The sequence below is a fragment of the Melospiza georgiana genome, chromosome 3 (genome assembly GCF_028018845.1).
Source record: "Melospiza georgiana isolate bMelGeo1 chromosome 3, bMelGeo1.pri, whole genome shotgun sequence".
Lineage (NCBI taxonomy): Eukaryota > Metazoa > Chordata > Aves > Passeriformes > Passerellidae > Melospiza > Melospiza georgiana.
Window position 1 is genome coordinate 86,679,988 of NC_080432.1, and position 26,516 is coordinate 86,706,503.

Consider the following 26,516-nt stretch of genomic DNA (forward strand, 5'->3'; position numbering starts at 1 on the left):
GGCGCAGGTAGCGCGGCAGGAAGCGGGGGCGGGCGGCGGGCAGGGCGTGCCGGCCGGGCCGGGCTGGGCTGGGCTGGGGAGCCGGGCTGAGCCGAGGGGAGGGGAGCGGAGGCGGGGCCGGCCGGGGGGTGGCCGTAAGGTGAAGGTTGTTGCAGTGGGTTCATTAAAAGACAGAGTTCAACTCCTCGCCATCGCAGAGTGCTGCTGGGAGGCTGGTTCGGCTGTGTGCGAAGGGAGAAAAGAGGGGAAATAAAACAAAACAAAACAAAAAAAAGAAACGAGAAAAGGGAGCAAACCCGCAGCTACTTAAAACAATTCTAAGAGGAGCGGAGCAAGAGCGGCGTTGGAGACGGCGGGAAGCAGGGGCAGGCTGCGCGCTCCCGAGGCCCGGCGAGGAGGAAGGATGATAAACGTGGTGCTCCTGTGGCTGGTGGCCCTTTGCTTCCAGGCTGCTGTCCCGGTGAGCCGAGGGAGCGGGGCGGGCGCGGCGCACGTGGGGCGGCGGGGCCCGGGTGCGGAGCGGGGCCGGGTGCGGGGCCAGGGCGGCGGGGCAGGGTGGGCCGGGCCGGGCCGGGCTGGGGGGACCGCCCGGCTCCCCGCTTCGACGGGCTCCCGCAGGGGATCGCAGCGGTGCCCAGCCGTGCCGGGGCGGAGGGCTGCGGTGGCCTTTGTGCTGGCGGCGGGCCCCAGCACGGCTGCCCCGGCAGCCTTAATTCAAACCAGACCCGCCGCGGCGGCTCCCGACCTGCCGGCAGCTCCGCCCCGGGGCGCCGCGGGGCGGGCGGGCGGCGCTGCCCGCACCCCCCCGGCCGCGGGACCCCTCGGTGCCCCCGGGAGGGCCGGGGGGGGTTCGGATGCTGCCGCCGCCCCTCCGGCGTGTCGCGCCCCGGCGGCGGTGAGCGGCGGGTCCGGGGAGCGCTGGCATGTGGCCCTTTGTGGTTCGGCTGTGGCCAAGTCACGGGGGGCTCCTGGAGCTGGGGCGCTCCTGCCGTGCCCCGGCGCAGCCCCGGGGAGCGCGGGTCGGTGGCTCCCCGCCGCCTTTGTGCCCGAGAGCCCCGGCCCAGGGCAGGGTAGCCCGGACTCTGCTGTCTGCCGCTGAAGCAAAGGTGCCGGTGCTGCCCGGCTGGGCGCACGGCCGCGCCGGTGCCGGCGCTCCCCGGGGCGCGGTGACCCCGCGGCAGCGAGGCCCGTCCCGGCTGCCGTGTCCCGGAGCAGCTCTCGGGGCAGCCCGCAGCCGTGGGGCGCCCTGCTCCCGCAGCAGCAGCAGCCGCCAGGTGTCATCCGCGGACAGGGCATGGCTCTGCTCCTGCTGCTGCTCCCGCCCCGCCTGCGAGAGCCTTTCCGCGGAAACCCAGCCCCGTGAAGTGCTGTGCTCGCTGCTTCAGGTCTGTGCTCGCAGCCTGGGCGGTGTCGAGCCCCGTGTGCGGTCGGAGGGTGCGGGGCAGGAGATCTTGTGGCCGCGCCTCGAGGGCCACAAAGCCCCAGTCCCGTCCCTTTCTTCTGAGATGTGGGACATGCTTCTTTGCTTCCCATCTTTGCTTCCCAGACCAGAGTGTGCCCCGGTTGTGAAGTCTTTCCCTTTGGATGAGTTAGGAGAAAAAAGTGGAGCATGAGATAGTTTGAGCAGACATGGCCATCAAAGTAAAACTAGTGGGGTTTCTTCTTTCTGAAATGATTGATTTAAAACTTGCTTGGGGGTAAACTGCAGTACCCGTCGGATAAGGAGTGGCAGAACAAAGTGCACTGTGGGATCTGAGCTGCTCAAAATGCCTCTGGTTTTGCTGTACCATTGTGTCTGTGAACTTTGCTTGTAGTTCTGAGCGTGGACCATCCTGGCCCACATGGCAGTGAGTCGTTATGAGATGGCTAAAAATTACAAACATGTGAGTGTAGGCAGCACTGTTCCATGGAAGGAAGGCTCTGCTCTCAACTTCTGAGTAAGCTTCTGCTTAATGAAGTGGGGAAACTGCAGTTAATTTGCAGCCTCTCTACTCTATTTGGATAAAATTCCCCTGTGATAAATATTCCTTACTAGAAATGAGAAGGACATGAAGTAAATGCTTGTCTGGAGTTCTCCTGTGCCTGTGAGATGCTCAGGCCTGGCTGGCCTTTCAAGGGGTTTCAAGGGTGAGCACATGGAGGAGCAGAGGTCCTGGGGCTCTCCAGGGTGACTCAGCACTGAGGCTGTTTCCCTTCTGGTGATCACATGGCTTTTTTCCCCCATGTCAGAATGTCAGTGACAGGGACTAATCTGCCTTTCCCACCCACTCAATGCAAAATAATTACTGTTTTGGATTGGGTGTCTGAAAACCTCTTGTGTTGAAGCAGAGTGGCCTTGCACAGTACTTTGAATCTGCCAGACTGCAGTGCTGTGGGCATTGCCATGGTTGTGTTGGGTTCTTGGTGGTCTGATTGTTGGGATGGATGCCACTGCTGCTGGCACATGGCTTGGCCCTTGGCTCTTGCTGTGTGACTTGGCTCATCTATGCATATTGTCATTGGAATAATAAACAGGAGCAAGAAACTGGCCAAACAATAGTTGTTTTCTTCCTGAATACTCTTACCTGCAGGAATGACTGGGGAGGTTCCTGGTCTCCTTCAAGGTGGCACTTTATTGCTTAAAACACTCTTTATGAGAGTAATTGTGCTCTGTTATTATGATGGAGACATGGACTTCCTTGAAATGAGAAGGATGATACATCTTACCACTTTAAGAGTTTAACCTTGTTATTCTCTAAAATAGAAACTTTTACAAGGTATAACACTGCCCAGAAGCCAACTGATCCTGCTGCAGGAGGGCAGTGGGCAATCCAGCCCCCATGGTGAGAGGAGGAGGGTTCTGATTGTTTTGTCTGGTGTAGGTGCATGCTGGTGGTTGACAGAAGCTTACCCAGAGCTGGCCAAACCTTTTTCCAAGGGTGATGTCGTATCTGAACATAAACTAGTTAGAAGAAATTGGGTAGTCCAGCTTGCTTGTTAAACATGCAGGCAATGGATAAGGAGGAAACACTTCTTTTCTACAGTATGCACAGAACAGTGTCACAATATTCATCTAGCACTGTAAACAGAGCTTCTCCATCTGAACGTTGACTTGCTGGTGGCCACCTCCCGGTGAAATGGTGACTGCTGTATCTGGTCAGCTCTGAGCAGAGCAGCAGCAAATGAGCTGGGGTTTGTATGGTATAAAGGGGCTCTAGTGCAGTTTTGTAATCTTTGTTTCAGGTTTCTCTCAGTTTCAAGTGGTGAGAAGAGCTAACGTTTTAATGGCAGCACTCTGAAATTTCTGGAAACAAACAACCCTCTCTAACAACCTGAGACAAGTTACAGCAAGTGCAAGAAATCTGTAAGCCTTCTAAAATTAAGTTAGTGCACAAACCTGAAATGTAGGGTGCTGTTTTAGCAGCAAAATCGGTCCATTTTAAGTATGTGTTTTGCATTGCCTGTACTGAGATGTCTCCAGGTGGCCTGTATATCAGCACTCTGTCCTAACCTTGTTTGAAGGGATTCCTGTGTCCAAGAACCATACTAATACCCGTGAGAGAGACATTCCACACTTGCTTCTGGCATCTGAGGAGCGAGGGTTTTAGGCTCTCCTTACAGGGAGGAGGGAGCTTCTTGGGAGAGAGAAGATAGGGCCTTTTCCTGAGTAGGTGCTGCCAATTATAAAATTGCAGTGCTTGAGCGTTGCAGCGTTAGTGTTTTCATCCTAATAGCTTTGAGATAATAAAGAGTAGAAGACGTCTAATACAGCACTCCTTGACAGCTGAAGATTGATGGGCTTGCTATGTTCAAATGGCACTAGTCCGTCAGGACAGCGTTCAGCTGCTGCTGAAGCACCTAAATGTAGGTGTCTGTGTGTGCTGGGTGCTTAAGCCCTCATTAGAGTCAAGGCGATGTAATCAGTGGAGCCAAAGAGGGCGATTATCTGACCAGCCCCTGCACGTCTGCTCCAAGGTGAGTTGCTTTGTCAAGGCTTTATTGGCTAGATCTCAAGTTGCCTATGAGAGGAGCACAGCACCTTTACTCTGGTGCCTTTATCTAGAGCGATTTAGCTCAAAGTGATGGACTTTTTATCTGTGGAAATTAATCGTAATTCTCTCCATAAACAAACAGACTGGACAGAACTAAGAAAGCAGTGGGAAGCATCAGCTGCTGGCTAGAACAGCAGCTCCCTTCTGTTCTAGTGTAACTGTAGTTTTGCTCTGCTGAAGAATGTGGAAGAAATTAGGGATTATAGCTGGGTCCCATCTCAGCACTCTGAAGTGAGCAGAATATATATGAGCAGAAACATAAGTGGTTGTATTTGGGGGGGGATGGTTGTGAGCTGTTGGGTAAGCATCAGAGCATTGTAATATTTAAAGACACAGTTTATTTGTGGATTAGATGAGAGGAGCTTTTGTTACTCTGTAGACTTTGATATAGGCAGTGAACTTAGAGTGGGGAAGTTGTTTTGACCAAGAGTGCAAGGACTTCTGATGTTTCTTACAGGCTCATTTCTGAGCTGAGAAGATATTCTTAAATGCAGAAGGCATGTGGTGCCTCCTTTGGAGTGCTGAGTGTCAGCTTTGCTAACAGGTCTCTAAGTTAGGGCTGACAAGTGTGCTTCACTTGAGCTGCTGCTCTGCTGGCTACTGGTGTACCACAGCCATGAGCCTTATCTGGCCTGCCTAGAAACTTGGGACAATGCCCTTTCTGCTGTGGGGATGCTCATGGAAAAGTTCCTGCTCTGTGAAGCCTCACCTCAAGGTGAGATAACATTTGGACCTCCTACAAGCAACTCTTGTGGGGCAACATCTGCTAATGTGGTGGTTTCCCAAGCTCTCTGTTTCTCAAGCAGCGCTTGGCTGCAGTCGGCATTCTGGGTCTTGTGGAACCGGCATGGGTCCAATGGAGTCTGTTAGCTTGGGCTCCTTGCCATGCTCCACTGTAATGTTTGTATCTTGCTGCTGAGACCAGTCTCACCAGTGAGGCTTGCTCTGCTGGATGGGAACCAGTGTGTTAGTGGGATTTGGATGAAGTTGGCAATAGAACTTCCCGTTGAGTCACTGGAGCTGCAGTAACAACTGAGTCATGGAGGTGTTGTAAGTCATGGCTTTCCCTGCTAGGCTTCTAGTTAGAAACTCCTTGGGGTATTTTCAGTTGAAGAACTCTTGCTGCTTCACCTCTGTGTCTTGCTGCTCTGCTCTCTGGACTATCTTCTCCATAGCCCATGTTTTTGCATCATGGTTCTCCTTAATGTCCACTCATTTTATGTCTTGGTGTTCAGGCTTTTCTAATAACTGAAAGGTCTTCTGGATTGCTCTTGCAGAATGACTCCTGACTAAATCAAGGCTGCTGATATGACATAGGAAACTGCCTGCCACCCAGCTTAAACTACTCATGGGTATCCTGCCATGCATGAGGGCTCTGTGTTGTCATACTCCACTGTGTAGCTTTTCTACACTGCCTGTGCAGTAATGTCAATGTCTTGATTGCCAGTCATAGAAGCAAAGGCTGACAGTCTTGATTTTTGGCTGTGGGCAGTCCCAGGTACACACTCCTGTCAGGCAACCTGCAGAGTACAGCCAGTTCACACAACGACTCCTCAGAGTGCACTGGCTCCATCACCTGAGCACACACAAACCATAGCTGGAGACTGGGGCTTGCTCTTTGTCTGCCTCTGCCATGTGATGAGGAGCTAGTTGCCTCTTTTAAATGTAAGGAAACTTGAACTCTGTTCCACTTGGAAGGGGAGTGTGCTGAATGCTTTCTGGGCGGCACTGCAGACCGTGATTGTCCTGTGCTGTACACAGGAAAGCTCTTGCTAATTAGTTCCTAATGCTGGTGGCTGTACACATCCTGGTCAGAGGCAGGCAGCAGCTTCAGTCCAGCCCCTTGCTCATACAGGGATTACTGGAGGAGCGGGCTGTAGATTGAAGCCAGAGGTGGGCAGGGGTGAGTGGAGCCAGTCTGCTTTCTAGAGAGCAAGTGGTGATTAATATAACGAGTTCCAGATGAGAGCTCTTGTGAAGCTCCATGTCATAGCAGTGGTGCTGCTGTGACTGTGCTGTTTGGAAGCCTTTGTGTATTCTCTGGGGATCAGAGCTGGCAGCTACAGTGCTGTAGGAAGAGACTACCTGGCTCTTTCCTGTCCCAGAACAGGATCCCATTGTCCCATCCCATGTTGTCTTTTGCTATGCTTTGAGACCAGAAGAGAGGAGAAATACAAATATAGGTATATATTTATAGAGAGAGACATCTATGGCTGTCACATGCTACTTGTTATCCAGCTGACAGCTGAGTTTGGAGGCTGTGTGCCCTGGCCCTAGCATGGTCATCTGGGAGATTTGATACCTATGCTCTGCACAACACAGGAGATTAGAGCAGCCTGTTGATCTACCAAAACATCAGCCTCTGCTAAAAGCATCTGCAGAGGAGAGAACGTGTTATCCCATTGACCAGCTAATAGGGATCTTCTTTAGGGACAGAGTCCAGGCTTTCTTCAGTCAGAAGGCTGATGGGTAAAGCCCAAAGTAGAGGAACCACAAAACTTGCCTGAATTCGTATCTAACACAGATGCTAATATGTGTGATATTCTTCACTCACTTGCTGTGCTCTGTTGCTTATGAAACTCTGACAGAGACTCACACCAGCAGATTTCATGGACAAATGAGATTTGTCCACCTCACTGGCTCTAGCAGCATGTGAGTGGCACCTCCATGCAGTGGAAAGTGGTGGTGAGGATTGCATCGAAACTTGCCCAACAGCCTGCAGCTAGACAGCTTTGACTTCTAAATCTCTTTCTGTCCTAACGGAGGAATCATCTAGATCGTGACTACTTTCCCATCAGTGAACAAAGCACGGAACAAAAGAGGCTGACTCTGGCATGTCTGGGCAGTGGCAAGGAGTGCTGTGCTATCGTGCTCTCACATCGACTGACTCATGGCCTGCAGAAGAAAGCTGCTGGCTTAATCCTGCAGCAGCACCGGCTCCCTCTGAAGTGTGTTTAACCTGCAGAAAGTTCCCCAGTCTGCATCTGTAGTTGCACTGAGCTGTGAAACACTGGTGAGCTTCTTTCTACACAAGCTGGAAGATGCGATTATGAATAATAAGAAGTTATTACTCTGGTAGCTCAAGAGTGTTAAATGCTCAGTGTACCCTCCCCCCTACACCCAGCATGCAGCCAGAAGGAGTTAAAAAGATTCACCAAATGTTCCTACACTGGTGCTTGTAAGTAAATGTGGTGAGTTGACCCTGGCAGGGCACCAGGTGCCCACCGAAGCTGCTCTTGTCACTGCCCTTCTCTGCTGGGCAGGGAGAGAAAATGCAACAAAAGACTTGTGGGTCAAGATAAGGACAGGGAGAGGTCCCTCACCAGTGACCATCACCGGCAAAATGGACTCGGCTTGGGGAAATGAATTTAGTTTATTACCAATCAACTCAGAGTAGGATAACGAGAAGTAAACCCACATCTTGAAAACACCTTGTCCCCCCTTTTCCCTGCCATTTTTTGGCTTAACTTTAATCCAGATTCTCCATCTTTTCCCCCCAGGAGTTCAAGGGGGTGGGGAATGGGGGCTGTGATTAGTTCATCACACGTTGCCTCTGCTGCTCCTCCTCAGGGGGAGGACTCCTCGCAGTGTTCCCCTGCTCCAGGGTGGGGTCCCTTGCAAAGGGTTTGTCTCTACAAACTTCTCCAGTGTGAGTCCTTCCCATGGGCTGCAGGTCTAAATCACTGCTCCAGTCAGGATCCCTTCCATGGGGTGCAGTTCTTCAGGAACAGGCTGCTCCAGCTTGGGTTCCCCACAGGGTGACAGATCCTGCCAGCAAACTTTGTCTGCTGTGGGCTTCTCTCTCAATGGTGGCTACAGGTCCTCCCAGGAGCTTCTTCCAGAATGGGCTTTTCATGGGGTCACAGCCTCCTTTGGGTGTCCCCCTGCTCTGTTGTGGGATCCTCCAAGAGCTGCAGGTGGATCTCTGCTCCACTGTGGGCCTCCATGGGCTTCAGGAGCACAGCTGCAGCAGGGGCTGCAGAGGAATCTGCTCTGGGGCCTGGAGCTCCTCCCGTCCCTCCTCCTTCACTGACCTTGGTTGCTACCCTCACATCTTCTCATTCCTTTCTTTTCTGGCTGCAATTACTCCTGTGTAATAACTTTTTCCCCTTCTTGACTGTGTTATCCCAGAGGCACTGCTGCTGTCACTGATGGTCTCAGCCTTGGTCAGCAGTGGGTCTGTCCTGGCTGGCTGGCACTGGCTCTGTCAGGCATGAGGGAGTTTTTGTCTTGTAAGAGAAGCCACTCCTTTAGTTCCCCTGCTACCAAAATCCTACCATGCAAACCCAGTACAGTAAAGCACATTTGACACAAGGTGTCTTGTGACCAACTTAAACACTAGAGCCACAATTGTGTAGGAAATCTCATTGTCTGGCCTATTCTGTAATGCACCCCCCTCAGCAGACTGCCTGCTGAGAACCTTCCTGTGCTTATTTGGGGGCATACTACTTGGCAAGGCTCAAAACTATGCCATAAATCATTCTAATAATATGATGGTATTGGTGGTGTTTTAGTGCCTGGGGATGTTCTCTGATATTATTTAATTTACTAGTATGATGTAGCCAGTGGGTCTCTGGCTGCAGGCCCAGAATATTATGAAGTTGAGAAAACTGCAGTATCCAGTAAAAGAAAATGAAAGTTCACAATAGAGGATCACAACTCTTCTCTTGGAAACTGAACCTGTTTTGGATAATTCAGAGAGCGGAGCAAATACAGTTGTGTCAGAAGTCCTGTGTAATCCATCAGTTGAAGATTGTGAGGTGAATACTACACACCTGGGACAGCATTCAGTGTTGCTTTGATGGTGCTGGTACATGCCAGTGGTTCAGCCTGTGCTTTTAGACTTGGCCCATAACGTGGTCCTTCAGCATTTTGTGCTCTGCTTTATTCAGAGGGATAATATGCTGGCTAGAGTGGTTAGTCACGGAGTAGACCCAGACATTTATTCATATATATGAAATATCTTCAATTTAGTGATGTTTGAACAGTGTCTTACAAGTCTGATCTGTTATGTCACATCTTGGCTATACTGATGGCACCTCTTGACAGAAACTGGTCTGAACTAGGGGACATGCTGTGCTAGGAATAACTTGGTAGTAAAGCATTCACCTTGCCTTGCAATTTTAGCACTGTTTTATTGACTTGTCATGGTGCCTGTCAATCTGTCAGCAGTGGCATTAGTGGTCTAATGGAACAGAAGTGGTTTTTGTCTCTTCACAGTATAGATGTGTAAAACACAGGGATGTCCAAATCACAGCTTGCAATCTTACACTTGTCCATATGAGGCAGGAGAGCATCCCAAGTGCACAAACATGGTAACATCTACTAAACTCTAACCTGCCCACCTCATTTGGTGGCTGCTCTGAAAGAAAGCCATGGGTAAGACAGTGAACAAGCTGTACACCCAAAAACGACAGCAGGAGATGAGGCTTGAGATCAAAAGATATAAATTGAGATCAAAAGGAAGCTCTGATTTATCTCACCTTGCACCAGTCCCTCATTCAGGGCTCTGCTGTACAGATGTGGTGTGAAACAGTGTAACTGGGTGACTGGGTCAGAGTCAGTTTAATCCAGTAGGTGTTTGGTCAAGAAATGCTTAATGTCCATTAATTAGATTACTGGAGCAGTAGGTGACTGGAGCACCATTGCAGCAGCAGGGTTTTTTAAGACTGTTTCTGGTGGGAGGATTTCATTTGGTGCTTCATCACTGGAATGATACTTCAACACCCTCGTGACTCAGCATGGAAGTACACCAGTCAGCTCTCATAATCTCACTGAGGTGTTGCATAATTTAACTGTGAATGGGCAACTGCTGTCAGAACTTTGTAGCATGTGCAGGATTAGCAGTGCTTTTGTAAACCTGAGCACAGAGACCATTAGTGTCCTAGGAAGGAGTGCTGTGAGCTTGGTCTGTGCCATTTCATGTGGGTAGATCCCTGGCTGTGTGTCCTCCAGTGCTTGTGAGCATGAATCTCTCAGAGGGAATGCATGCAGTCTGAACTGTGTTCCACCTTAGAATAACTCAGTGGAATGTGGTCCAGCCTGTGCCCAAAGACCATCTGAGCTGCTGCTGTTTGTTCCAAGGAGACCAGCAGCACCCACCACACTTGCATGGTGCTTTTCTTCAGGAGCTGCTACGGCTGTTGTGGAAGGAGGGGGTAATGGTGAAAGTGCCTCTTTGAGAAGACTCTTGGGATAGGGGAACAGGGTATTCCTGAGCTGAGATGTGCCTCCTGCTTCAGGTGATGTTTCAGTCCTTGTGAATGGCTTAGTCATGGCAGTGTAACTGCATCTGTTACAGGGATGACTTCTGCATTCTAAACAACCTTGGCTTAGTCAACACAGATCCTGTGGATAAGACAATGTGATAGCATGCCTCATAATGTAGAGAGACTTGATTTCATCAGATCTAAGCTGGCAATGGTGAGCCATAGAAACAAACATAAAGATAACACCAAGAATCATAGAATATACTGAATTGGAGCTCCACAAGGATCATTGAATCCCCTGTGTGCTAGTGTAACACCTGCCAAGAGGCAGGAACTGCCTTCCATTGGGTCAAACCCAAATGTAAAGCTGCCTGCCTGGTCTGTGTGAGTCCAGCCACTGGCTGTCCATTGGGACTCATGAGTTCATTCCTAGCAGACTGGTGCTGGCTGCTATGAGCCCTGCTGAGCAAGAACAGAGTCACTTAGAACTGGTTGCAGCTTAGCTGTGACCAAATCAGAAGGGTGCTGTGGAATGCCAACTCTTGACTCATTTTGCTGCCCAAGTTTCGCTTCTCTAGCTCCCTTGCAAATAGTCAAGGTCTTCTGTACCAGACTGACAAGCAACAGCACCAAGCAGTCAGGTTTTGGGATGTCCCTGGTCCTGCCACCTGGTGTGCACATGGGAGAGAGAGATTGCATTGGTGCCTGTTCAAGCCAGGCGGCCTCTTCTGGGTGCTCCCAGTCCCCTGATCCATCAGCTCTTCAGTGGGGGCTGTGGTTAAAAGGGCTGGTGGTGATGCTGCAACTGAGAAGTTGAGTTTTAGATTTATATTGAAATGCAGCAATCCAAGGGAAAACATGTCTGGGATGCATGTATGGAAAATACAGATTGTTAGCTGTCCTGGCTTAGGTCCTGTCACCCCAGGACAGTAGCAAAAACTAATTTCACAAGCCTTGGAGACTTCACTGTGCATCCCTCTGAAGAAAATGTGGAATTTTCACAAAAGCAATCAAAGAGGCTTTGTCTTGGGTTGTTGAGGCTTGGGATGTTGTCATGATCAAAGGAGCTGATGTAAGTTGTGTAAGTTAGACTGTGAGCAGATCAGCTGGGAAGATAAAGCAGAGTTTGATAGCAGCAGGCCTTGCAGCTGGCAGGTGTTTCTGTCACTGAGGTGTGAGCAAACAGAAGGTAACTTTTGTTGTCCTGTCCATATCCGGTTGCTGCAGAATACATCCTCTTATAAAACATTATCTGGGCAGTTCCACTGTAACTCTGTCACTAATTGGAACACCTGGTCAGCTTGTTTGTTGTTGTAAGGCCAAGCATTTGTAAATTTAAGTAGTCTTACTTAAGTTTACCAATGGCTTTAGCTGAGACCTTTGGTACTACTGGGTTGCAAGTTCATTTTTCTGCTGAGGTTTAAACAACATCCTACCTGCTAGGAGCCTCAAGTCCTGCCCTAAGTACAAGCTTTTTGGTTTGGTACACTAGGGATTTTTATCTGAAACTTGGATTTCACTAATTTAATGTAGCACTGCAAGCAATTTGCTCAAATTAGAAACTTGTACATATCAGCAGTAGACTGAAAATGTTTCTGTGATCCTTCAAGAAATCTTAGAGCTTGGTTTCCTGGCTCCTTGGCATATCTCACATTAGGTAATTGCTGGACTTCAGGGTGGAGAAGAAGGAAACTCTTGAAATAAGAACCTGAGTCTTTTCCTATACTTGTGTCTGGACACTGAAGGCAGTTGCATTTTCTCTTGTCTGACAATTGTTCCTGGCTGCGTGTTGGCTTCTCTTGTTCAGGTGAAGCAGAAGTGTCTTTCCCCTTCAGAATACCATGTAGCATTGTGATGAGGTGGTTTTTGACTTCTGGGACCACGTCTGCTCAGGTCAGAGCACTTGTGCAGCTGTAGCACTGCTTGCGGTAGTTTGCTGATCGCATTAAAGCTGCCATGGAGCTCATTTGAAATGGGTGATAGTTCCACCAAATTGCACAGCATTTGTCTCCGGGAAACAGGCTTCCCTAGGTGCTCTGGTGCTGCTGAGAGGCATCAGTGATGCACAGGGTGCCACCACTCTAATTTGAGGACTTGAGATGGCACAGACCACATCTTGCTTTGCTATAGCCACACCTCTGATTTCTGAGCTGGGACTTCCTGAGCTGACTGGCTGAAGATGACAACAGCAAGCTGTGCTCCCGTGGGACCAAAATCCCTGAGCTGCCTCTGCCATGTCCCCACACTGGTGTGCTGCAGGCTTGTGCTCTGTCCTGCAGCCACGGCCTGGCGAGGAGGAGCGTGAGGGGCTGGGTCCCTCATGCAGGGCTGAGCCCCCGGGTGTGGGGCCAGGCCAGGCCCCTCATGCACGGCTGGATCCCTCATGCAGGGCCAGGTCCTCCCCCGGGCTGTGGGGCCGGATCCCTCATGCAGGGCCAGGTCCCTCATGCAGGGCTGTGCCCGCGGGTGTGGAGCCAGATCCCTCATGCAGGGCCGAGCCCCCGGGTGTGGGTCCGGGCCAGGCCTCTCATGCAGAGCTGAGCCCCTCGGTGTCCTGGCACGTGGCCTACAGCCCCTCACTGAGCATTTGGAGCACACAGGGCTGCTGGGACAAGCCAGTCCCAAAAGGAACAAATGGGGGCACTCACCACCTGCAGCTCTTGCCTCAAACCCAGCCCCGGGCTCCATTCAGCAGCCTCAGGGCTGTGATGCCAATGGCTGCTTCGCTGGGAGCTAGGTGGTTTCTGAGGTGTGTGGAGAAAGGAGCCTGGCTTCCCCAGCCCACACTGCTGCCAAGGAGCAGCCAGGCAGTCCGAAGCCCACTGTTGCGCTTGTCAGGAGCTCTGGTTCTGCAGCAAGTTTAACTGCAGTGACAGTCCTCAGTGCTGATCGCTGAACAGGGTGAGTGCTGTCAAGAGATGGGGCAAAGAGAGGAATTTGCCTCCACCACAGGTCAGCTGGTTGGGCATAATTGGCGAAGAATGCTGAAGACATAATCTGTGTGTTTATATGTGCAGGAGGCAGCACTGCAAAGTCCAGTCTCTTATTTGAAGTGGCTGTGGCTGCTGCCTTGTGTGAGGTGAGTTGCTCTTTCTCACCTGAACTCCACAGCAGAGGCTGCATGTGTGCAGGAGGAAGAGGCAGCAGGTGTTTAGATCCTGTCACTTCTAGTTTCTTCTGCTGGCAAGAGGGTTGCATTTATCTGTGCTGTAGTTACCAGTAGGTGTGGGTAATGTGTGGGTTTGGGCTGCTGGAGTCCTCTGCTGGACAGGTTTCCATTTCATAAAGATTTTCTGCTTGCCAGCATGCTCCTCTCTTTAGCCTTACTTTGACAGGTTTCAGGAATGGGCAGCCCACGTCTAGCCTCTGCTGAAACCAAGCAATTCCTGGTCTGTTCCTTTCTAAGCAAGCAGATGAAGTGGCTTTTGCTGTAAGAGTGACTTTTCCCTGCTGGTTTTGCTACACTAAGAAGTAGGAAGTGCTGGGACTTTCAATCAGAGGGTTTTAAGACAATCTAGGTTTGCCTAGTCTTGACTTAGGCAGCTCAGTGCTCATCTCTCAAGCCAGTTTAAGTAGATTGAAATTAATTTCCCAGGATGGATGGCCTCAGTGAGCTGCACCTACTTTGCACAACCCTTTGAGCTTATATATTGGCTGTGGCTTTCTTTTGCTAGCTCAAGAAACAAATGCCTGAACTATCAAGTATGTTAAAGAGCTGCAGGGAAGGATCTTTAAAGAAAAGTGGTTTATAACATAAAACTGAACTGGCTGCTTCTCATGAGATTAGCTGCAGGGAAATGAGCTTTCTCATTAGACTGCATCTTCAAAGCACTGGCTGCCCTGAATGTGGGAGACAAAAGGGACCCCACTTTTGGCCATATTGTGACAGCCTGTCAGTGATACAGAGTTAAGCTGTGTGCCTATTGTGGCCACGTCTGTGCATGTGTTCTGTGGTGAAATTCAGTCTTTGGCCTGGGCTGCATTGCTTGACTGGAAGGAGCAGATTGGTGTGGGTGAAAGCAGTGTGTGTAGTAACTTCCTTGTCCGATACATAGTCCGGGTGAAAAAGCAGGAGCACAGGCTGTAACTCACTTCTCTATTGCTGAGGGACTGAGCAGGCTTCTGGTGGGGCTGGCTGAGAGGGACTTGAGAGGCAGGTGAGCTCTTCTGCATCAGAGCTGGCACAGGGCTCTATGCACTGCTGGCACAGAGGGCTCCCATGCACAGCTGCTGTGCTGTCCCTGCTGCCATGGGCATGGCCATGAGCTTCCCCTGCTGAGGAATCCATAGCCCTCTGGGACTGCAGCTACTCCAGCTTTGCTCAGCCCTCTGTGATGAAGGATGTTCAGTGTACTCTTTGTCCAGGAATAAATGGCAAGTGCACTGGGCCTCCTGTAAAGTTCAGGTGGCTCAGGATGAAAACAGAACTGCTCTGGTTTGAGCAGCATACCTGTGTAGCCTTTGCTACTGTGTATTCCTGCTCCCAGGACTGGGAGAACTCAGAAGCACTGCTGTCAGACCTTGGAACGAACATGATCCATGAGCAGACACTGCAGAACCCTCCCTACAGCCCTGTCCCTGCTCATTTTTGAATGAACCTGTGTGGCCCTCTGAGTCAGGCTCTGATTTGTGTGTTGCCTGCAGTCTGGTGATGTGCATTTCCATAATGCATGGCGGGCTGGGGAATGAGTGTCAGCATCCCAGAGTGCAGGCTGTGAGCCTGTGTGAATGCTTAAGCAGCCCTGGCTGCCACGCTCTGCCCTGTGCCAACACAAACACTTGTGCATTCATGCACTGAGTAGGATTGGGAAACTGGTCCTGCTGGAAAATTCTTTGCATGATATTTTATCCTCTTCTTACTTTTTTTTTTTTGGTTTGGATTTGTTGGTGGTTTTTTTTGGGGGGGGGGAAGGGGTGAGGTTTGGTTTTGGTTTTTTTTTTTCTTTGCTTTTTCTTTTTCCTTTTGTTTAGTTTAACAAGAGCAGTTCCCTGATCTGGTTCACCATGAAAGGGCACAAACAGACGTGCAGGGGATGGTCCAGGAAGCATGAAGTGACATGCTCTTGTGGGAGGTGGGAGTTAAAAGGGCCCTGCTGTGCAGTGTGAAACTTAACCTGGTGGCGACAGGCTGGTTCATTTTTGCTCTTGGCATGTTGATTACTGTGTTTCTGCCCTACTTAATTAAAAAAGTTGCCCTGTCACTCTAAGGAGAAAATGTAAAGCTGATTGGGCAATAGTGTGGAGCCTCTGGAAGCATTGGGACACTGGCTGCTCTGCCTGTGGAGCAGCTGGATGCTCTTCCTTGGCCACTGCATCTTGTGCAGGGGATCAGGGTATGCTCCTACAGCTGGAAGAAAAGGAGGATCACAGCCTTGTGAACAGTGGGCACTCTGCAGTCTGGTTTTTTTCTCCCCATGGTGGAATAGATCCTAAGAACTCTCATCCTGTTTTGAGCAGCTACTGGAAGGTGTTTTGCTGCCTTTGAGAGCTGAGTGCCAAGAGGAAACTACTGTGTGATCAGGGAGTTCAAACACACTCCCTCAAAGATAGTTCCTCTCTCAAATCACCCGGCAAAAATAGAAGAGGACGCCAGTAAGAATGCAATTGACCAAGATTTTCCATATTTCTTTACACTAATAATGGTCTGATAGACAAGCAGCCGGATTAACTGGCTTGCTTACCTCTTTCTGCTAAAATGGTGCTTGCCTTGCTGAGCAAAAGAGCCCCCTTTGCTTTCCACTTGCTTCTCTTTGGAAGGAGCACCCTCTGAGCCACTCTCCAGCCTTGCTGCAGGTGGCACAGATTGATGGATGGAAGGATGGGGATGCTGAAGCTTGTTGATACACATCAAAAGGTTGTTGAGGGCTCAGGAGAACACCACCATCTGAAACAGGGAGAGCACTAGGAAGTGAGAAGTGCTAGTGACTTGGTTTGTAGAATCATGGAAGGGTTTGGGTTGGAAGGGACCATGAAGTTCCAACACTCCTGTTGTCACAGCAGTCCTTGATTGGAACATGAGCCAGGGATAAGATACTGCTTAAATCTAGGCTGTCCAGCCTTTGAACTGTGTGTGGGGTGGCTGGTAGCTGTCTTTGGCCTGTGCTGTTAGTCTGCATCTTTGGCTACTCTAGGAAGAGAAATACTTCATTAACCTACGCAATCACCAGGGAGCACCAGGGTTTATTTTGAGCAGTGGCGTAGCAGGAGAAACAACTGCAAGAGAATTTAGGTGAGGTGGTGCCACACTGCTGCTGAGTTCTGGTGTAACAGGCTTGCGTGCAAGCTTCACTCTTGACTTGCCATATAAAAGCATCAGCTCTTTTTCTGCTATTCCAGAATTTATGACTGACTATTAAAGGTCTGAATGGCCAACTTAATTCCAGAGCCTGTATGTCTGTAAAAGAAGGGGGATAGGTGAGGATGCTGCTGGTGGGTTTTATATAGTTGGTTGTGGGGTTTTTTGGTTGTTGGCTGGTTTTCTTCTTAATTTTTTTTCCACCTTAACCATTGAAGCTGTCTTCTGACCATGAACATCTGGGATAGGAGTTAATTGTGCATGGACTATTAACTGCAGAATATCAAGGTTTAACAAAGCTAAAGTTTCCTTCAGCAGGTGGTTTTGTCTTTCCCCCACACTAATACCAATATTACATTGAGGTTAGAAGCTCTTCGTGCTGCTCTGCCTCACATAGCATTTCTGCTCTTCAGTGTATAGGAAAAAGTGAAAGACAAACCTTTCTGTTTGAGTTTATTTAAGAATTAATTGTTCAAATCCTTTGGAAGTATTCTTCTAGATGCTCTATTGTAGCCAATTTACAGGGCAAATGTTTGTCTTGCTCTTGTATATCTCTTAAACAAGAGCAGACTATTGGTTTTCCTTCCCACGCAGTTGCAATTCTCTCACAGGATGGTTAGGGAGCTGTTTGAGGTGGGAGAGCTCACTACAGTTCATTCTTTTTCAGCTGAGTAAGAAGGATTTATTAGGGGAAATAAAATTGCAAATTTAACAGCTTTATTCAGATAATGGAGGATTTCAAGTGTTTTTGACACTGCAGATCACTAACTGGATTAAGAAGAGTTGGATACAAATCATTCTTAATCTAGTTAAGGGCTTGTAGCAGCTTGTGGCAAAGCCAGTGGTTTTGCTTACCTCAAAGAGCAATTTGAGAAAAGCTCTTTCCTTTTGCATGTATCAAATTAAATAAATGTGGTTCTCAGTTGGGGCAGGGTTAGATCAACTAATCAACTACAAATCTCCCCCTCATCATGAGAGTGCTTCAGATCTCTGCTGTAGCAGGAGGGAGCTCTGTAGCAGCTGATGGGATAAGCCCAGAAGAACCCATGCTTTGAGACTCTGACCAAGATGAAGACTGAAGAATAGCTAAAAATGATACTTTAAAAAAAGAAAAAAATTCTGGACTATGTCAGCCTTCTGGATCCAATAATATTGCTAATGAGTTGTGAAAGCCTGGCCCATTGTTGATTAAACTGAAGATGCCACTAAGCAGCTTTCTGGTTGTCCCAGCAGAACTGAATAACTATTGTTCTGCAACAATGCAGCGCTCAGCAAGAGCAGAAGCTAACAGTCACCCCAGGGTTTCCCCTAAACAGGCTGCTTTGATCCTTGTGGAAGAGGGTCTTCTACTGGTTAATGAGAACTGGTTAAAGCATATCAAAAATACTGTTAAAAATTTTAGCTCTCACATGCAACTGAATTCAGTGGCAGCAAATCAAAAGGACTGGACAAGTATTTCCAACCACTTGTCTGAACTGCTAACAAAACCATACAAGCTTGTAAAATGGTAAAAAGCAACATGATGTAGGTGCTCGATAAGAATGTAAAGATTTTTTGACTAGACTACATGAGGTACCATCAGAGATCCACTCTCTGAAAGGTAAAGTAAGCTTGTTTTAGGCTGGAATTATTTTCAGCTCTTTTGTATGATAGCATAACCCAGTGTTCTGTGCCCCTAATCCTCTTAGCTAATCAAAACCTTTCCCATTGGTGTAAGTCAGCTTCAATAAAAGGTCATTGAAAAACCTTGACCATGAGGTGTTTGTTCTTTGAACAGCGCAGTCTGTCTTCCTGATGCACACCCAGATTAGTTCAGTCCCTTCCAATGCTGTCCTGAGTCAGTGTTTTCTAACCTTGCTGTGTCTGAAATCCTTCAGCAGCAGATCGTCATAGAAGCATGGCCTTTCTGCAGTACTTGTGTTTTGTGGGGAGGTTACCATCTTAAAAGCTCACTGAAGCTGTAATTTATGGAGCAAGAAATGTAGTCCTTATATAACCATACAGTTACATAAATTCGGCAAATGTTCCTTAATGCTTGTGTGTCATGAAATTGGATGATGTCACAAAATTATAGCACTTTGTGGATATTCTGACTGCTATCCACATGTGCATAATCCTGTACTTCCCTTGAGTATTTGGGCCAAAGAAAGTCCCCCTACAGATCCTAAGCCTCAAGCTGCCTGGTTAAAGGAAGGTGCCACAATGCCCAGAGTAGCAGCTGGGACAAGGGGACAAGACCCTTGGGGACATGTAACTTCACTAAGTTCTCATATAAATCTGTGGAAAGCAGGCTTTACTGATCCTGATTCATGTTTTCTGTTACTCTTACGTGCAGCAGCCAGCCTCAGGGGTTGGTGGGTCGTGTTTGGAGAATGGGTGCTGAGCAGCTGCTGGACAGCTCTGCCCTGCAACACCCTTGGGTATCCCTTGGTTTAGACTGAGCTGCCCTGGGCTTCTCTCCTCTGAGGAGGACCTCACTATCCCTGCTCTGATACAGGAATCAAACTAGGACTCAGATTGGTACATTACAAAGGCTGTGGAGAAGCAGAGCTTGCAGCAGCCTGGGAAGAGGCTCAGAGCTCAGGTGTGAGGGGAGGTGTTAAGGGTAGGCTGGCTGGACACATTCCTTAAGAGCAAAGGAAATGTGACACAACTGAACAAGCCACACCTATTAAACCCCTCAAGGCAAAGGGGTGCAGGGTCAATAGTCAAGATCTAGAGTTGCCATTTTATTTCTTGGCAGTCTGTGATCCTTTCAGGAGGATTGTTGAGGTCTGCAGGCGATCAGTCTGTCCAGGTGGTGTTGGAAATCTCTGTGAGCTACCCTGAATATTCAGATTTGAGGGTGAAGGCAGCCTTGATCCTAGCTGAATGTGTATGGTGATACAATCTTAAACTGTATTGACAGTGCCTTACTTCAATAAAAAGCTGGAGAGTTTGCTTTCTAGCAGCTTCCAGGAAGTTTTCCCACTGGGAGGAGAATGCAACCCCCACCTTTAGCAGCACATTCCCCTTTTGCACTCAGCCAGGCTGAGTGAAAGAACAAAGGGTTGTGCTTGCCATTGCTGGTGTGAGAAGTGAGAGAGAAAAATGGTCTCCAACCCCCCATCAACAAAAGCAGTGCCATTTCTAAGGCCTCACTTATCTTCTGAAGGTACTGGGAAGGGCACATGAGGGAGCTGAGTTGGGCAGCCTGGCGGTTCTTTCTTTATTCTTTATGCACCAGCAGTTCGTACTCTTTAATATTTGAAGTGAAGTGAGATCAGCCTGTGTGAGTCACCACCCTTGGACACTAGAAGGAAAATACATGGGAAGTACTTATCTGGCCTACTTTCTGTGGAAGGGTGCAAAAGCTCAGTGCAAACAAGCAGGGACAAATCTAAAAGTCAAAATTACCTCATGACTTGCTGTTAAACAAGAGATCGAAGGGCAATTCACTCTAGAAATATGCTTGCAGAAGCTTAAGAAATAGTGCTTTGGGGATTTATTTTCAGTAGGGAAGAAAAGAGCTAAAAAAATTGATGGCACCTTGGTTACTCGTCTTCAGAGAGGTAGAATCTAATGGGCTAGTTAACCACCTTGGAAACTAGTTCTGTGGAAATGTGGGGAATGGATAAAGTATTAAGGATGGAAGAGAAAGCTATATAAACCTGGTATCTTAAGAATAACAAGGAGATAGGACCAATAAACACATCCATTGTGGGTAATAAAGTGAAAACTACAGAGCTGGATTGTTTTGACAGTACATAATGGTGCTGGCTAACTTCTCCCTGGGATGAGGATGAATGTCATATTCATTTTAAAGTGACATTGTGTTAATGCAAGCTAGAGAGATACAGTGGGCCTGGTGGCAAGAATATATGTCCTTTTTTTACATAATAAAATGAGACTCTGCACTTCTTGGGATCATAGGGATCCCACAGCTTGGATGAGTCAATGTTACATCTAAACTTGCAGATGGCAGTGCTGGAAAGGTGTGACAAAAGTGACTTGAGGATGAGATAGAAGTCAAAATTTGTGGAAATGGGGAATGTAGTTGGGTGTCAAAAAGATGAAATTTGGAAGTGACTTAGAGGGTTTTGGTTTGAAATCTGAGAAGGAAAGATGGCTGGTTAGGTAATGGTAGCCCTGCAGAAATAAACCTGAGGCTGTCATGAGCTGAGAGTCAGGCATGTTGTAGTGATAGGAACAGTAAGTGTGTACAGCACAGGCCAATGAGATGCATGAAATAATCATTCTGTAATTAGTAAACTAGTAAACACTGAAAGAGTGTTGTCTTCTTTGGAGATCCTGAATAGCTTTGAATGTTGAATGCTCTGACAAACAAGTGCCATAGAACAGGGGTTTGGCCTCTTGTTTCAGCAACTGAATTTCAGTGCTGGGTAGTGCACTCCTTGGAGTGTAACTGGAGAAAGCTCAGGGCTTATTCTCCAACAGTGAAGGCTGGCTTCTATCTCTGGACTTATTTTGAGTGCCCACACATAGTAAAAAGGGACTTGGATTCTCCTTCTAACTAGCTCAGACCAAAGCTAGGTCCTTTGGTTTCAGATATGTGAACAGTATTTGAGTCATAAAGGGAAAGAAGACAAACTATTTTGCCTTCCCTTCTGCTCCTTAGGATTAATACATGGAGTGATGGAGTGAGTTGGTAGATAGGGAAGGCACAGTCAGCACCTGGAACAGGCTGGTGGGCATTGCCTGCTCCCAGGATGCAACACTGAATGGATTCCTTGCTTTCTTCTTTCCCAAAGCAACTGCAGCCTGGAAGCAGTGCAGAGAAAGGAGACAGCAAGACTGACCTTTCCAATACCAGAGCTACTCTTTTGGGGAGGGGAGCTGGAGTGAGGGAAGAAGAAAAAATGCAGTCTGAACAAAAAAAATTTGTGTGACCTCTAGGAACCCCTAGAAGATTGTGCAAGCAACCTGATCACTTCAATCTCATCACTGACACATGTTTTTGCTCTTCTCTTTAAAGCAAACTACAAATCTGAACCTTCCCCCTGAAGACCTTGATTCATCTGGGGATGAGGAAGATGCGTTCTCAGGTTCAGGTGCAGGTGAGTTATTAGCACTTGTGCTGGTAGTGCTTGATCCTTCTAGAATGTGGCACTTGAGATCTCAGTAAGCACCTAAGGGAAGGGGGGAGAGAGGAATCCACACACAGACACACACGCACACACACCCCAGAATATGAGAGCTGGGAACAGAGAAAGGGCCTAACCTATTAGTCTTGTATTCCTTGAGATTCTAACAATTAGTAGAAAATGAGCTGTAGAAGACTTGAGAGGGAGCAGAAGTGGAGGTAGACTCCTTGTGACTGCTAATGTGACATGTGTGAAGAATGTTATGAAACTGGAGTGATTCTTCACACATGGGGAAGAGAGATCATAACAAAGCCCTTTATGAGCAGGTAGGAGATAATGTTTGAAGGTGTGTAAACCCTAGCCTACCAACATGTATCAAGTACAAACTTTATCTGTCAGATGTGCATGTTCCCATGGGCCATAGGTTTTTATAAGTGATAAGGGGGATTTAGGGTAGGGGGGAAAGTCTACAAAAATGATTGTTAAACTGCATGAGAGAGACCCTTGGTGTTCAGTACTGAAGTTGAGGGGATGCTAGTGAGAAAAGATTAGGCTATTGAAAGCTGAAGCATGCTATGCCTCTGCTTCCTTCCAGCCACAAGTTTGTATTTTAGATTATACTCTGCAGAAATCAAGACCCTGAAATCAGTTCCAAATGCAGTTGAGATTGAAGGTGTGACTGCTCTAAATCAAATAAAAGTGTTTATGGAAAAAGACTCAGATATCTACCCTGAGGAGCCAATGTACTGAAAGCAGATTTCCCTTGTCAACGTCACCACAAGCAGGCACTTTTGCCCTGGGAAGAAGCAGATGACTAACAAAGTATTGCTGAGTACCACATTGGTCTGTCCCTTCCTTATTCCACTGAAAAGGATGAAGAATTACAAACTGAACTTTGGTTATTATGAAAATTGACTATGAAGGTTAAGCATCCTCCTTAGACCAGTGTCCTGAAGATACTATTAATAGGCCTCTAAACTGGCCAAGGATAATATTTTTTTTGGTTGCTTGTTTTGCAGGTCCCCTGACTGATCAGTCTCGCACCTGGAAAATCCCAGGAGAATCAACTAATTCCTCAATAGTGGCAGCACCAGTGGATTTCAGTGAACAGCCATTTCATGGGATTGAGAGCAGAACTGAAAAGGAAGCAATATCTCCTTCTGCAACCAGTAATCCAGTGACAGAGAAACCAGTTGTAGCTGTGAGGGACGAATTATCCATCCTGGGCTCACCTGATGGGAAACCAACAAGCCATGTAGTCACAACAACAGTGAGAAGTCCCACTGCTCACTTTCCTTCCGTGGTTCATGTGACTCCTTCAGAAGCCCCTGCTGTGGTCCATGAGCTTGAGCCTCAAATCCCCAGCTCTGATGTGCCAGACACCAAGGATGTCCCTGAGCCCCACTCTACTGTCCATGGTGAGGGCGAGGTGGCTGCCACCGCCGCAGCCACAGCTCCGGGGGATGTCGCTCCTACACATGAGGAGGTTTCTGAAGTTGGCTCTGGAGACCCGGTGAGGACTAACAGTTCTGACACCCTTTGCAGGGAGATGTAGTCTTTAGTAGCATGTACTAAGTTGGTTTGGTGGGAATGGGTGTTAATTAGTCAAAACCAGTGATTGGTTTAATGGGTTATGTTGGTGGACAGACATGATGAGAAACATGAATAACCTGCCCTGTATGTCCCAACAGGGAGACTTCATCTTGACTAAAGACGAGGAATTTCTCCCCACCCAGAACTCAGAAGTACTGGCTGACTCTGAAAGGAATGCCAAAGCAGCAGGAGCCTCAGGGATTATGGACAGAAAAGAAGTTCTTGGAGGTACCAAATATTTTGGGTTTCTAGTTGGTAAAAGCAGATTCCTGGAGTCTCCTGGCAGCAGAAGCTGTGGTTGCGCAAATACATCTCTGAGCAAGGATGCCAACCTTTTACATTAGACCTCTGAAATGAGGGCGATGATTCTGTGATGTCAAAACCCTAACAGGGGCAAGTATTAGTCTGCTAATAGCAGCTAGCAGTGGCTGCTTTATCTGCTACTTTGTTTAAACCTCTTCCTTCACCCCTCTGAAAAGTTACAGTAAAATTTCTCTGTTGCTGCCTCAGTCAAATTACCAGGGTTAAGCGCCATAGCCTTGTGTGCTGTGCAGCATGGCCCAGTGGGAGATCCATGTCCCTAGGACTGGCTGCTGTATTTGGGCAGGTGCTTGGTTTGGGAGGGGATAGAAGGGCACATTAATTTAAGTCATTAGGCCAGGGACAGGTAGGGAACAATCTGGAACTTAAAGTCATAGTAGCACTGTCTGGTATGGCATCTAGAGTAATCTATGTCTTTTTCTCCCCTTCCAGGTGTTATTGCTGGAGGACTTGTAGGCTTGGTGTTTGCAGTGTTTCTAGTTGCATTTATGCTGTACAGAATGAAGAAAAAAGATGAAGGCAGCTATTCACTGGATGAACCAAAACAGTCTAATGGAGGATACCAAAAACCACACAAACAAGAGGAATTCTATGCATAAACACTGATCTTCAGAACACTTCTTATTCCATCTTTCTTGGACTCTTCTCTCCCTGCACGTGGACCTCCTAGTGTGCTTTGCATTAAACTTAAGCCATATGATCATTGGGTTATTTGCCCTTACCACTTTGCCATTGGAAATTTTTAAACTACAAAGTAGATCTGGATTCATTGAACATTCCCTGCTTTCTTGCACAACTTGGGTTATTATTTTTTTTGTTTTTTTTTTTTTTTTTTTAAACAGAATTGGAACTGCAAGTTCCTAAACTCACCTTGGTTTATCTAAAGACTGCTGGGACAGGCGGTGGGGAGAAGATAAGGGAGCACTGTATGTATAAAACTCTTGATATTTAGGGAAAGGGCTAGCAAGAATAACCAATTACCAGTGCTCACATTCTGTATAGCAGGGGTCCTTCCTATTTAACTCATAGATGTGTTTTGAGTGTAACAAGTGGCTGTGCTGGGCAGACATTTGGTACACTGCTATCCTTTAGCTCTTTCTGACAGCTGTATTTGGAGCACTTAATGCCTATGAAACATCAAGCTGAACTTGATCTCTGCCAAAAGGAGGTGTGAGGGGCAGGGTAAACAATTGACTGTCAGGTGGTTTAAAATAACTTATGTTTTGGAAGCATTATCCCATACTCAGAGCCAGCTCCTAAGCAGCTGGTACGTACACTAGCAAAAAACAAACCCCAAGAACCCCAAAACTAAGCAGAGAGCTAATTTTGCCAATAGTGTTGGGCTGTCCCACTACCCTCTCTCTCTCTCTCTCAAGGCTTAGGTAAGAAGTAGATTTTTCCAAGCAGTCTCATCTCAGACATTCCCTTTCCTTGGTGCTGAGTGGAGGGTGGCTGTCCTGCTGTCTGATCTCACCCCGGGCAGTCGCAGGTGACCAGGGCTGTGTTGTAGCCGGTCACTGCGGCTGTCTCGGAACGCGCTCTGCCCTCTGTGCCACAGGGTGCCGTGGCACACAGGGCTGGGAGGTGGGAAGCAGCACCTCATGGCTGCAGCTGAGGAGTAGAGAAAGCATCTGAAATGAGCCTGGGGAAGGCTGAGTGTAGGTGGCCTTAAACAGATGCAACAGTTGGTGTGCTTGACTCTCGCTACTCCGGAGCGGCTTCTTGGGAGCTGTTCCTTGGAGAGAAGCCCCTCCAGGGATGTCAGTCTAGTAAGGGCAGAAAAGCACTCCCTGAGCACAGTCTGGATGCCTGAAGCTGTGTGTGGTCAGTGTGCTGTTAGATGTCAGGCACTGGGGCCTCACTGGGGGTCTGGAGTCCTCCGGAGCATCTCAAACCGTGCGAACACAAGTGTGGTGTTCTGTACAAGCCTTACTTCTGCTCTGCCTTTGGGTAGCTTCTTGCCACTTCAGTTCCTTGTCACTCAGTGCAGAAGGTATGGGGTGGGTGGAGGAGTGTTTACAACTGATGTAAATATTTGTACTGTCGAGCCAGAGGGAATGATCAGAGTACATTGGACAATATTGCAACAGTTGGTACAAATGTTGCACGTTAACAGACAAACTTAAAAACCTGTGTAATTTAAATGAAGTATAAAACACTCCTGAGCTGCCATGCAGCTAAAATTGGTGCCTTCGCTGCAAACACAAGAAAAAAACCCCAAAATGGTTCCAAACTCTTCTTTATGCACATGGAAAACTTGTGCATATGTGTAGCTGGCTGGTTTTTTAAGTAAAACTGCAACAACCATTATGGTTTTTTGTTAGGGTTGTTCTGTTTTCAGTTGTTTTTTTTATTTTGGGTTTTTTTTTTTTTTTTTACTGAATGAATTTTTATAGGTTAATGCAATGACCAGATGGTGTTAATTTCAGCTGTAATTCTTTGCTTTGTATAGGAATGTAGAAATGTTTGATAGGTCTATCTATGAAAAGATTCTTGTAAAGCACAGGAAGATAAAGTAGAAAAAATCAGTTGTACCTCACAACCTTGTTAGGGGGAAAGGAAAAACCTGTATATTTTGGTAGTCTTAACTGACAGTTTGTGAAACAAACATGACATTCTGTGTTATTTAAGTGGTACAAATGAAATATGAGTTCTGACAGAAGATGCAACATTGGGTTATCTCTATGCCATGTAAAGGTATACTGCAATAAATGGCATTTTGGCAAGAATGTGTCTGACACAGTCCGTCTGTGAACATTGTTGTGTATAATACATCAAAAAGTAGATGTTGTTTTTAAGACTGCCTAGGCCTTTAAGGAATTTGGGTTACAGAACTGTGAATTTTGGGGCTAGAAACACTGAGATTCAGTTCAGCACTTGAAGGGTCAGAATGTGGCCTGCCTTCTCTCCCACCCTGCCCTGAGTGTCCTGGTTGCAGTGAGCTGCTCTGGCTGGAGGCACTGGTGTGGGATACAAATGGGCT

At 47.8% G+C, this 26,516-nt stretch overlaps 1 protein-coding gene across 1 annotated transcript; it reads left to right on the top strand.

Moving 5' to 3' along the window:
- The first annotated feature begins 293 nt into the window (after window positions 1-293).
- SDC1 (syndecan 1) lies at window positions 294-26,271 on the top strand. The gene is made up of 5 exons (XM_058020492.1): window positions 294-460; window positions 21,511-21,592; window positions 22,639-23,132; window positions 23,311-23,440; window positions 23,966-26,271. The coding sequence occupies exons 1-5, from the start codon at window positions 404-406 to the stop codon at window positions 24,130-24,132; spliced, it is 930 nt and encodes a 309-aa protein (XP_057876475.1). The 5' UTR covers window positions 294-403; the 3' UTR covers window positions 24,133-26,271.
- The last annotated feature ends 245 nt before the right edge of the window (window positions 26,272-26,516 follow it).